General features: G+C 46.5%; 1 protein-coding gene across 3 annotated transcripts in view; it reads left to right on the top strand.

Annotated features, from left to right (window-relative positions):
* Window positions 1-3,870: 3,870 nt before the first annotated feature.
* Window positions 3,871-12,830, top strand: part of DGCR2 (DiGeorge syndrome critical region gene 2) — a 47,534-nt gene continuing 38,574 nt past the window's right edge. For 2 of the 3 annotated variants that reach the window (XM_051785423.1, XM_051785421.1), the window contains exon 1: window positions 3,871-4,238. In XM_051785423.1, coding sequence (XP_051641383.1) covers window positions 4,160-4,238 — 79 coding nt within the window. In that variant the 5' untranslated portion in view covers window positions 3,871-4,159. The remainder of the gene's footprint in view (window positions 4,239-12,830) is intronic. The other variant, XM_051785422.1, reaches the window with a different exon arrangement.

Here is a 12,830-nt window from a genome sequence, read left to right as displayed (position 1 = left end):
TCATGACTCAAGAAGTTAATAATTTTTCCCTTTTTTGTCCAGAAATAATTGAAGGCTAAGTTTTTTCTTTAAGCTAAAATATTATTCTCAGGTACCCCTGAATGAATGTAAAAGGAATCCATTTACTAAAGTTTCCATGCTTTCAGAGATGTCCTTTAAGGACAGAACTGGCTAAATACCAATCAAGCTCCTAGGTAATTTCAAATACTAATTATTTATTTCATAGTGAAATACTTATCTCCATTAAACATAGGAGCTCTCTGTTGGAGTGCACAGGCAGATGGTCAGGCCGTGGCCTGGAGTTTGGGTCGCTGAGGGGACCAGGAGCAAGGAGTAGACGTGAGATTCCTATCCATTTGTGGGTGTGGCAGTTCTCTCTCCTGAGTGTGGGATGTACTTGAAGATGGGCAGTGTTTCAGGGGCTGTGGATGGGGAGTACACGTGGGTCAGGAGCGGGATGTGACGTGTCTGCCATGGCATTTTAAACTGGTTGTGCTCATACCAAGGTATAGCTGGAATAACAGAAAGGGAAATATGATGTCTGAGAGTGGTTAGTTCCGTGTTGTGCAATTCAGGCCTAAAAGCAGATTGCATTAAATATCCTGTGGATGGTGTTGGTTTTGTGTTTGCCCTCAAGTGAATTAACCTAGACAGCTGTACTAAAGTCACAGTCTTGATTCTGCCACACTGAAGGGCCTTCACGCGGTTTCTGGAAATGTAATTTCTTTTCAGTTGAATGCTATAAAACTGGATCTCTTGAAGGGGCTGTAGTGCTCTTCAGATTGGCTGTTTCTGTAATATCTGGTCTCTGCTTCCTGCTGCAGTTCAGCCCCTGCTATCTGTAATTAGGGAATCAGTAAATTCTTTGTTTTGAGATATTTTTGCTGCTATAGCAGTGGCGGATAATCTGCCTTACAGGGCCAAATCTAGTGTGAAAAGCCATCTTGGTTCTTGATGACTTGTGATTTTCTCTTTTCCTCCCATTTTTCAGCAGGTTATTTTTCTGTTACTGTTCCAGTTCCTATGTGCAAAGTCCAAGCACTTCCTCAACCAGAATAGCACCCAGAGCTCTCCTGAGGCTGCAGGGGTGGTTGGTGGTGAGCAGTGGTGGCCGTGGGGCTCTCCTGGTGGCAGGGCTGGCTGCTGTGGATTATGGGCTGCTTGGAAATTGCAGGAGCCTCACTGGACCTGGGGCCATGTGATGTGACTTGAGGCTGTAATACCACATCCAGGGCCTTGGGTGCTTGCTCTATGCAGGATAGAAGATGAGAGACCACAAGAGATTCGTGTTCTGATAAGTCTTATTACTGAGCCCTTCACCTTCAGGACCAGAAGCCTTTCCCTGGGCCAGGGGTAATCACCCCTGCCATGGTGCAGGGGCTGCAGCTTTTCATCCACCTGAAAACAGGTTCCTCTGAGGGCTGGGGCTCTCTGCTGCTTTCTGCTTCTCTGATTATTTAGCTAGAAGGGAAGCTGTGGTTGGAGATACTTTGTTGTTTTGGGGGATTGGGCTATTTCTCTGCAAAAATAGAGGAAATGGATCTGCTCACTCAGGGGAGTGGGAAATGAAGCAATTCCCACTTCCTCATATTTGCATTTGATGCTGGCCCAACAGCAGCTGGCTACAAACCCCAGCTCAGGGTCAGGCCAGGACCAGAGCCAGGTTCAGCCACCACCCCCCTTAGCCCCTTCTCCCCACCTCTCCTGACCACAGAAGCACAGGTGCTCTGCTCTTGCTGGTTAGAGAAATACTTGTTCCCAGTAGGAAATGGAGTGCCTGGGACATGCCAGCTCCTGCACACCCTGGGCAGAGCCAGGGCCAAGCAGCCTGTGCCCTGTTCTCATGGTGGAGGCATCGTAGGATATTTAATTATGCATCCTGGTGTATGGTGCAATGCCCAGCCCTGGGTGCTGTCGGTTTGGGGTGGATAAGGAATGCCCTGGATCAGCCTAGGGCTGGCCTGTGGAGCTGTGCTGCAGGAAGCCAGGCTCAGAACAGCCTGTCCCCACAGCATCCCATGGGAGGAGCAAAGCTGGGAGTTTGGTGCTTATGCTTTGCACTTGAGTATGTTGTCATGCTTTGGGTCCCTGTGGACGCTCGGGTCATGACAGCATTTGGCAGTACACACAAGTTGGCAAAGTTGGTTTTGGCCTAAATCTTCAGGCAATGTCCTGTTGCTTGTGAGCACTCCAGAGTGTCCCTAAGCACATATCCCCAGCCATGCAGTGCTCCTGGAGCCCCCAGGACTCACAGCTCCAAGCTCAAGCTTGCTGCTACCCCAGCACCAGGGACCTCCTTACAGGCACCAATTTCCACTGCCACATTAAACTTCACGTTTAGGTTTGGAAAAAGCACCTCCCTGGTGCTGCTGATCTGAGCACGGCAGCAGCTCCTGTGGGGCCAGAGGAGATGCTATTCTAGGAATCCCACAGAAGCCCTCATTCCATGCCTGCAGATCAGCAGCTGGCTGGGGCAGTGGCTGAGGGGGAGCAGAAGTATCTGTACATTCATCGGGAATACCCCTGAGGGAAGTTTGTTGCTGGGTATAGTGAGTAACTGATAATAACAGGGAAACGAGGAGTGTGTAAAATTGGGCCAAAATGGTTTTAGTGTTTTATTTGAGAACTCCAATTGTAGCATAAGAGTGGAAAACACCTTGTAAACAAAAATTAAAAAATTATAAAAATGTCCCAGGCAGCTTCCCAGATTGTGACTTTGACTCTGAACAAGATTATACTGAAAAGCTGGAACTCCCTGCAGAGGAAGGTGATGGCTCTCTGCTTGACCCCAGTTGCCATTGTGCCTGGCCCCTGGCTGAGCTCGTGCCCTGGCGCTGCCCAAACACTTCCAGTTGTCAGAGGAAATTCTAGATCAATTTGGGAAGCAGGTGTTGATGCTAAAACTGCCTTTTGATCCAAAATGCCACCTGGGCTGACCTCCATCCAGCACCAGTTGTGGCACTGGGCTGCTGCCTCCTCCCCAGTGGCAACACCCAGGGTCAAATTCCTTCAGGCACCTGTCACTTGCAGGGCCACTAACAACGACCTGAGCCGCACAATTAGCTTTCTTTATGCATTTCCTCTCTGTCTGGGCCTGGGAGCTGGGAAGGTAGTTTTTCCAGGGGGTATGGAAACCCCAGCCATCTCCAGCACTGGCTGCGGGGATGTCCCAGGTACCACCCCTGCAGAGACTGTCCCACCCTGCCCTGGGTAGGTGGGAGCAGAGTAATGAAGAGGCAAATGATGGTCAACCTGGGAGCTCGCTGGGTCAGGGAGGGTGGTGCCACTGGGAAGTGTGTGCAGGGGCAGGTGAAGGCCATTGCAGCAGGGATGGAGGGGACCTGGAAAGGCCATCCTGGGAGACAGAGGAGTGTGCCTGGGGCTGGGGTCAGGCTTTCTGGTGGTGATGGAGGTGAGCAGGAAAGGACATTCCAGCAGGGGACAGGGAAACGCTGTCCTAGAGGGAGAGGGGACTGGTGGAGGCTGTCCCGGGAGCTGAAGAGAACTGAGCAAGGCCATCCCGGGGGGATGGAGAAACTGGGCTTGCCGTTCTGGTGAGGACTGAGGGGACTGGTAGAGGCCATCCCCGGGGGCTGGGGATGGCTGGCAGTGGCCATCCCGTGGGACACAGATGGATCGGTGCGGGTTGTCCCAGGGGGCACAGAGACCCCCGACCGCCCTGAGGGGCCGGTGCGCACGGCCCCAAAGTCTCAACCGCCCCCTGCCGGCGGCCCCGCCCCCCTCTGCCACCCGGCCCCGCCCATCGCCGTAAGTGGGCGGGGCACACGCGAGCCCGGCGCCCGGCCCCGCCCCCTCGCAGCCGATTGGTCGGGCGGCGCGCGGCGGGCGGGGGCGTGTCGCCGCGGGCACGGCGGTGGCGGGGAGGCGCGGCCGCCATCTTGTGCGCCGGCGGAGCCTGCGAGCGGCCCCAGCGCGGCCGCCGGACCCGCCGCTCCCGCCGCTCGCGCCGCACCCAGGGCCGCCCGCTCCCCGCCCCGGGGCGGCGGCGGACGGCGGAGGGAGGGGAACAGCCCGGTGCGGTCGGGCCCCCCGCAGCCCCCCCCCGCGGGCCCGGCGGCGGCCCCTCCTCCCCGCCGCTCCTCGCGTCCCTCTCCGCGGGTTTGTGGCGCTGTGCCGGGGGAGGATGAACGGAGGATAAATGGTGCCCAAGGCGGACAGCGGCACCTTCCTCCTCCTCTTCCTCCTGGTGCTGAGCATCACCGAGCCGCTGCGGCCAGGTAAGGGCGGCGGGGCCGCGGCGGGGCCGGGGGTGCCGGGCCGCCCTCCTCCTCCTGCTCAGCCCGCGGGCGGGTCCCGGGCTCGGCGGCGCCGGGGCTGCTCCTTGGCGGGGGAGCGGGCGGCGGGGGAGCCCCCGGGGACAGCCCGGATCGGGGGCGGCGTGTCCTAGAGCTGGTCCCGGCCCGGTTTGGGCTCTACAGCCGCTTTGGCGCTTAAACAGAGCCGGGACCCGGCCGAGCATCGGTGCCCTGTGCCGGCTGCCTGGATCAGAGAGAGCCGGGATTTACCCTGTGAGTCAGGGAAAAACGCTCCTGTTAAAGTGTGAAAGCTCGGGTAGAAATCTACATAACCCTACGGGCAACGAGCGCTGGAAATGTGATGCCGTGACTAAGTTTTCAGGTGCTTCTTACTTTACCTGCTTTTATGTTGTGGGCCTCGGGTGCCAACGCAGCCAGACAAAATACTCACTTTCAAAGTGCCATTCGAGCCTGCCAGAAGGAGAAAAAAAATCCTGGTTCCTGTGTCATCTCTCTAGTTCTGTTTGTCCTTCTTTTAGGGAAATAAATCAGCGATGGAGTTTTGTGTGCTAGCTGCTGGGCACGGAGCTTAAAATCTTAAGATGATTAACTTTGGAGAAATGGTTGGTGTTCGCATGTTGAAAACTGCAGCTTTTCTTGATATGCCGCTCAGCTGGGGTTTCTTTTTGGCGTTGAACTCTCTTGGAGCTCGGCAGAGCCCTCAGGTATCTCGGGCTGCTCCTGCCAAAGAGCATCAGTAGCCAGTGTGAGGCTGCCTGGAGTGGCTTTGCAGGTTTGAGAACCATCCTCCCATCGCACCGAGCGACTGCTCCTGGGTGGTACTTGCTCCTTGTAAATCGGAGAATGGGAACCATGGTGTTCTTTGAAACCCCCTTGTTCTTTCTCGTCAAAATAACTTTTATGACCCAGACTAATAAAACGTGAGCTGCGTCTAAGCGAGTTCCCAGCAGAGCTGGAACACAATTGGGTCAGTGTAAGCAGAGTTATTGAAATAACTTAGGTGTTGAAACTGCTCTGTGTTTGCCTTGTTTTGTTTTAGCTTGTTTTTTTGGCAGTGCAGTGTATACACAGGGCTTATGATATGCACTTAAGTAGCCAAAAAAGCAAAGTACACGGTGTTGCTAGCCTAGCATTATTACAGCTAGAGGCTTTTATGGCTGAGAAGGTACTGTGTAAAACTGATTTCAGGCACCTCCTCTGTAGCTGTCACTAAGTGCTACAGGCAGCTGGATTGCTGGCTGGAAAGGTTCAGATTCATAGCTGCCTGTGTGCTTTTACAGGTGGGTAGAATTGACCCTGAACTCAGTTGGTGTTGAGCATTGTAGCCTCCTAGGAATTAGCAAATGGCATTTTTCATATTGTGTCAGCACATTTGTTGTTCCAGTTTGATATTGAACCTCTGTCAGCAGCTGATGCTTGATGGATGAAGACAAGTTTTTCACTGAGGTTTGCTTCTTTAAGACAAATGATTTTTTCCCACTGGCTCTCTAATGTACCTACTTTAGAGATTTGTGCTGCTGTAGCCTCACTGGCAGAAGTGTCGTCCTTGTGAGCAAACCTTAACTCATCTGCTCAGGTTCTAACCACTGCCTTTGAAACCTGCAGCATTAGGATTCCCCTGTGGCGACTCCATGTGAATTCCATGAATTTTGCCCAAACCATATGTACTCCTGAACCTAATGTGAAGTAACTCAGCTGGATATAGTGCTGCAGCTGGAATTCCTTGCTGTATGAGGAGTTTCTGAGTTCCATTTGGAATACACTCATCCATCCTGTTTACTTGGTGGCTCCAGATGAGTGTGGTGGCTGAGCTGTCCATGGTGATGCCTCTCCTTCCTCCTCAGGAGAGAGTCCATCACTTCTGAGTGGGCTCACAGCTTTTTGCCAATGTTAATTCCTTTTTTTGATTTGCTTCATTTAATATCTTGAACATGCTGTCTCAAATAGATCACCTGTTCAGTAGATTAAATAGTATATGGTTTGATCCTGAAACACGAGGTGCAAATAGGGAAAACCTGGTTCTTGCAAGTTCAGAGGATGTACAGAACCAAATTTACCATTTTAATCAATGATGAAGAAGTCTCTGTAGTCTTTTTTTTGGGGAGAGACAGGAAGAGAAGAGTATTCTCCTTCTCAGAAAGAGTATTTGAACTTAGGATTTATTTCCCTAGTGATATTTGCTTTACCTTTTGCTTCTTTAAACCTGTGTGTTGTAGCAACTGCCTTTCTGGTTTAGAAAGGACACCTGCAGCTTGCTTAGCTTAAATCTGTACTTGGAGCTATGAGATGAGTGCTGCAGAGTGATGGGAGGTTTTATGTACTCCGAGATGAATGTGTAGTCCCTTCACAATTCAGTCCCGGCGGATCAGGCATCTCTTTGTATTTCCATGTTAATTTGACACTGGCTTTGTGTGCGTGTTCTTGCTGTGCTCTTCAGATAAATAAAACCTTCTTTTAAGCCTCCTCAACTGTAGTATCTTTTCATGCAATCTGAAAGGCAGTGATTTTACATGGACCTATTTTTTCTGCTTTTAGGATGAGATGGGTTTTAGTAAATTAAGAGAGAAATTAATTAAAATGTCTTCTTTTTACCCTAATTTTTCTGCCTTGGTTACATGAGTGTTTTACACTACTGTCATCACTAACAGGGTGAGTTACTTTCAACATACCACGACATTGGCCCCAGCTGTGGAGACTTGGGTTCCTGAAGGTGCTGTGGGCAGTTAGAATTTTCTGAGCCTGTGGATTTTTAATTATGATTTTGTGCCTTTGAGAATCTCTGCTTTGACTTTTTTGTTGTCCCAGTCTTTTTCTTTCTGTTTTGACCATAACCTGCTTGTTTTGACTAGTTACCTGCTTTATAATGCATTTTTGAAAGAGTTCTTTTTTAAAAAAAATAGGGCATTTCTCTTTGAGTTGTGTTACTCATTATGTGTTTGGAATCTGCTAATGTGAATTGGAGCTGAATGTATTGGACTCTTCCAAGTCTATGGGTGTAGAGTGAAGGACTAACTTAATATTTCCTCCAAACACTACTGAATTTACTCTGTCTGGCATTCAGACACTTGCTTTTTAGGGATATTTACCACAGGGGGGTTTGGTTTAATAATATCTTCTCCAGGACAACTCCAAACATCTGCTTCAGGTTATCTGACTGTCTGGCTGAGAGCTGGTGTCTTTAAGTAAAGAAATACTTGAGTGGTGTGTTAGCTGAATCACAGTAAGCTGTTCTGGTGGATTTGGACCGAGTTTCTGAACCAGTGCATTTCTGTTGGTTATCAAAGGAGCATCAGAGGTGTAAATTGTTATGAATGCAGTTTTTCACAGTGGGGGAATATTTAAGACATTCCTCTTTCTGTTACCATCCCATTACACCACTGAGAAGCAGGGGTTTTGGTGTCTTTGTGTAGCGTTGGGAACTTAAGCAGCCTGGAACGATCAACACAACGTGTTTCAGAAGTGTTTAGAGGATTAATTAAGATCATCATCGCTAAAGACAATAACATGTTTTCATATTTCTCTAACAAGATACTGCTGTGTGCTAATGGAAAACACTTAAACATGGTCAGGCTTTATATTGGATTTTGTAATAGTGGTTTAGTACAGAGCCTTGTGAATGTAGGTCATCGGGCTTTCTTATTAGAGCGTTTGCCAGGCAGCTAAAAGCCAATTGAGTTCTAGTTCTTGCAGCGTTTTTTCTCCACTTCAAAGCCAACTAAAGGAAGTAATTTTATTACCCGAGGTCTGTTTTAAAAAATATTGCACAGCATACCTAATCTGCAATGCTTAGAAAGACTTGCCAGTGCAAGTGTTCTGGTTAAAACCCTCCACTCCAGCTCACAGTTTGAACTTCCCCTATGCTTTGGAGCTCGCTCACAGCTGTGGTTATGCCCTCACAGGTGGGGTGTTGGTGTTCTGACACGGTACAACTGACAAGTGTGTTTAAATTGCTCTTTCTTGTCTTTTGGTCAAAAGTTGTAGGTCTTAAGTGCAAGGGAGAGTTCACTGGAGTAGAGGCCTAAACAAATCCACAATCAGCATAGTTTCAATGTGCTCCACTTGTGTGCTGTGACTGGATGTATCTGGTTTTGTCCAGTTGAAGTGTATTGGTTAATTCAGTTGGAGACCCAAATATATTGTTGATGAAATGTACTCTGGCCCAGCGTTCCTCTGCTCTAAAAGGAGTTTGATGGTAGGCAAACAAAAGCCCTTATTTTGGTCTTTATTTTCTGTCTCTACCTTAGTGAGAGTTGTGGTGAATTTGTTGGGGTTCATGTTTGTCACTAACTGCAGTCTCTGTGTATTTAGCTGAATTCCCGAGTGAAAGGTTCTAGGTGTGAGGGGCAGAAGGGTTTTTATCACACCTCCTCAGTTAGTTTTGCTGAAAGTGGGGCTTGGCCTGTCTTCCAGTCTGGTGTTTTCCCCCCATCCTCTTACTTCTCTATCTACTGGTTTTAGGTTTTCTTTTTCTTCCTGCTGTTACCTCTTGGTGAGCTCGTGTCTTGATGTTCCTTGCTCTGCTGTTTGCTGTTATTGCAGCTGCAGAGCGAGGCTGATGGACGTGAAAAGAGTTTCTTATGTCTGCCCTCAGTGTAGCAGGGAGACAAAGCAGAAGGTACCAGACCTTATTAGCAGGTCTGATCCTTTAAGACTAGTAATTCCTGATGTTAATTATAAAGCAAAATTTTTGAGGTGCAAGTGGATTTGCTACTAGCCATGGCTGCAAAGTAAAGGAGAAGAAAGGAGTCAGTAGGCATAGGGCTGTTTGCATGCACTGCTCTGAGAAGGAATAAACCAGAAGGACACCATGAGGATTTGCAGAGATTTGACTTTTATGTCCCTATGGTTGGTTTAGGGGCAGAGGAAGGTTGGTCCAGAACAGCAGAAGTGATGGAAAAGAGAGCACTGCATCAGGAGGAGGCAGCTGTGCTGCTTTCTCGGTGGTTGAGGGGAAAGGCCCAGCTAGCTCGAAGAGAGAGGAACTTTAGATACTAAGTATGAAAGATGTAAAATCCCCCAGTGAATGTAAAAAATTTCTGACAAGAGTTCAATGAATCATCCCTTCCTTTGGAATTAGCTTTATTAGGGCTGGTTTTGATGTTGAATTGTAATGCAAGAGCAGTAGCTACCTCTGTGGTCCATCTTTGAGTAAAGCCTGGGTCTCTGGGTTTTTACGTGGTGGTTTCTTGCACCTTTTAGAAGTTCTCGTTTGATGCTGTGAGATGCATGTTAATAACTTCCACCCTGAGTGGAGCTTGTGGTACCTGAAGCCTGGCCAGAGCAGAACCTGGAAACAACTCCATGGCATCACTGCTCCTGCCCCTCAGGGGTTAATGAGGCTGCTCAAGTTTCTTTTGTGTTTTGAAATGGAGGACATGTGCCTTGGGTTCTTGCTATCAATGCAAGAACCCAAGGCCCTGCAAATCTTTGCCTGTGTGATCTCAAGGGTTAACCTGTGATGAGAAGAGCCTTGGTAATCTTTTATTCTATGTAGACTGATAGAAAGTTATGGCTAGAAGGAGTACTGAGAGATTGGGTAGTCTGTCTTCCTGTCCTAAAACAACATCTGGCAAACCCAGGCAATTCCTGAAGGATGTTTGTCTAGCCTATTGCTAATGATTTCCTGTGATAGAGACTCCAAACACCAGATTCTTTTGGTAAGTCCAGTTGCCAGTCTGTTGTTCTGCAATTAGGGTTTATTTGTGTCTAAGTGCAGTCTAATGCACGTCCCTCTTAAGCTACAGCTTTAAAGAGCAGATTGAGTTTCCCAAGACCATTCAGGTACCAGGACCCACTAGTTTTTCCACAGTGTGGTGGGTGCCTGGTAGTGCTTCTTCCTTCCTGGCTTTTGCCTCTCTGGAAAGGTTTCAGTTCCATTCAGGATCCTTGCATGGCAGGTTCACGTGTCACACTTCAGTGGTGGTTTTGTAGAGGACCCCCTGAGTTGAGGAGAAGTCACGAATGGGTTGGTGAACTCATTGATCAGCTGTAGCAGAACTCAAGTAACTGAGTTGCTTAAAAATGTGAGTTTGGGATTAACCTTTAATCCACATTCCCCGAACTGTGAAATCCTCTGGCATCTTGTGGTTTCTGTGAAACTTTAAATTTTTCTTTGTTTTAAAGGGTAAGCCTGCTAATTCTAGGGTTGTTGAACATTGCTTTAATGGTATTTGTTATGTGGAACTCCCAAGGAAGTTATTATTAGTGTTTGCCTGTCATTCAGATAATTTAGAAATACAGTTTTAAGTTTAATGGCAATTGCTGATTGCTTCATTAACTATAGCTAAACAAAATGACATTCAGTTTCCTAGTTAATTCAAATTAAAATTGGTTGATCTAACCATTGCATTTAGTTTCTGTTCTGTTTATTGATTATTGTGCTTGAGAATTGTCAGCTGGCTCAGTGGGTGGAAATGTAGAGGTAGCTTTTGGTGGCTGCTTTTGGGACATTCCCTGCTCTTTTGTCCTTTCACTCAATGATTTTTCTTTGTCTTATATTCATTTGTGTAACTCTTTTTTTCCTATGTTGTCTTTTCTTTCAGAGTATCTCTATGTTTTGTCTGTGCTAATATTTCTTCAGCAGTGTAAATAAAAAGATTTATTCTGACTTAGAAGTAATTTATGTTTTCTTATACACTTTAAAAGAAAACAAGTAAGTAATCCTGCTTCTCACACCTGCTTGGTTGGAGTTTGTGCCCAAGCAGCATTTTGCCTTGTGTACACTAAACTTCTAAAACTTGTTACAGCTTGTTTTTATGAAGGGATGGTCAAAACTGTGTTTGTGTTTTCTCTCTGTTGAATTTGTGAAATTATTTAATACGCTTAAATTACTCTTTACCAATTAAAATCAGTAACATAAGTGTACTCTATTCGTGAGATCTTGGAAAATCTTTATGAAATATCAGGAATATTGCAGGAGTGAGATCCAAGACTTAATTAGAAGTATTATACTCTCTCAATTCTGGTAGTAATCAGATTGGAGAGGAGTGATTCAAGGATGCTATAGTGCTCATCTGTGTCTTTCTGAGCAATAATGGAGTTGAATGTAATTTTTCTATTAATGTGGCAGCTAAAAAATGGCAGAGTTTTGTGGTGTGGTACCTAACACGTGCATGATAGATGCTGACTGAAGAGTGCTGCAGTACTTGAGTGATTAGAAGGTTTGGGGAATGAGAGAACTACTCCTAGAGGGTTAAGTGGCTTTTTATAAATACCTTGGACCTTTATTTGCTGCTTCTGATAGAACTATTAAACTCAGGGGTTTGATATGTGGAATTTCTCTCCAGGAAGAGGAAAGCACGGGATCTCATACAGTGTGGACAGATGCAGTGGTGGCTGACAGTGGCCACATGCCTGCTGTGTTCCCATTCCGTGGAAGGGGGGAATTTTATTTACTCAAAACATGAGCCGTTTGCTCCAGTACAGGACAACCACTGCGCCAGCTCCTGTGCAAAGCATAAAACATGGTTTCTGTATTTGAGGTCATAGTTCTTCTGTATATCAGATTTTTGCTCTTAAGTGTTCTGGGTGCTTGCTCATCAAGTCTCATACAAGAGGTGGAGGCAAAAAGAAAGAATCAGGAGCAAAAGCCTTTTTTAGTGTGACCTGCATTTGAACAGTGCTCAGGCACAGCTTTCCGCTCTCCCTGAATTGTTGGATTCGTGTTTAAGACCTTGACCTTTCTTAGGGCCCTGTAGAGAACTTCTTCCACATTCATTTGGTTTTGAAATTAAGAAACGGTGTTAGTTTTTGGAGAGGGGGTTAAAAAATACCTGATTTCATAGGCAGAATTTTGTCACCTTTAAAGACTTTAAAGGCTTTAAAGACTACTGCGATTCCTCATGTTTTATTTCAGCAAATACATACTTGGCTTTAAATGGCGTATTTTCATTAGCTTTTCAGAATTGCTCATGTGCTGAAAATTTAAGGATATGCCTAAATACTGCTGAATCCTGCACTAAAAAAAAAAAAAAAGACGAGATAGGAACTTTTTTTGTTTTCCTGTGAAGTAGGAACATGTGTTGTCTTGCTGAAAGTAAATGGGCACGCTAAGTAATACTGCTGAAATCTGGCAATTCCTCCTTGCAATTTAATGGTGGCTACAAATTAGCCTTGATTGCTCTGACAGTTCTTGAATTGCTATTATCGTGTTTCATCTGAGTACTCTTCTTGTTGAAACCTGATCTAAAGAAAACACTAATACACAGTTCATGTAAAATTTTTTATTTGAATTTTTCCTCTGAGGAAAACAGATCTTTATAGTGTATTTGTTGGGTTTTAGTTTGATTGGTTGGGGGGTTTTATTGGTTTTTTTTTAGACACCTGCAGTTTATTTGGTCAAAGGGAATACAGATTCTTTCCCTGGTGATTATTCCTAAGTGAAAACCATTTCGCACATGAACAAATATTGATCCAAACTGACTTGACTGGATAGGTATTAATCCTGAGAATACAGGAAGAGAAGAGGAACCGTGTCACATGCCTAGATTTTTTGGGAGCAGTTTTGGGTAGGCAGCTACCAGGTAATAGCTTTAGATATAGAAGTACTTTCTA

Source organism: Manacus candei, unplaced genomic scaffold (assembly GCF_025592945.1).
Source record: "Manacus candei isolate 608988 ecotype Guabito, Panama unplaced genomic scaffold, ASM2559294v1 h1tg000020l, whole genome shotgun sequence".
In the NCBI taxonomy this organism is placed as follows: domain Eukaryota; kingdom Metazoa; phylum Chordata; class Aves; order Passeriformes; family Pipridae; genus Manacus; species Manacus candei.
Note: the sequence above shows the minus strand (reverse complement) of the source record. Positions and strands in the feature narration are given on the sequence as shown.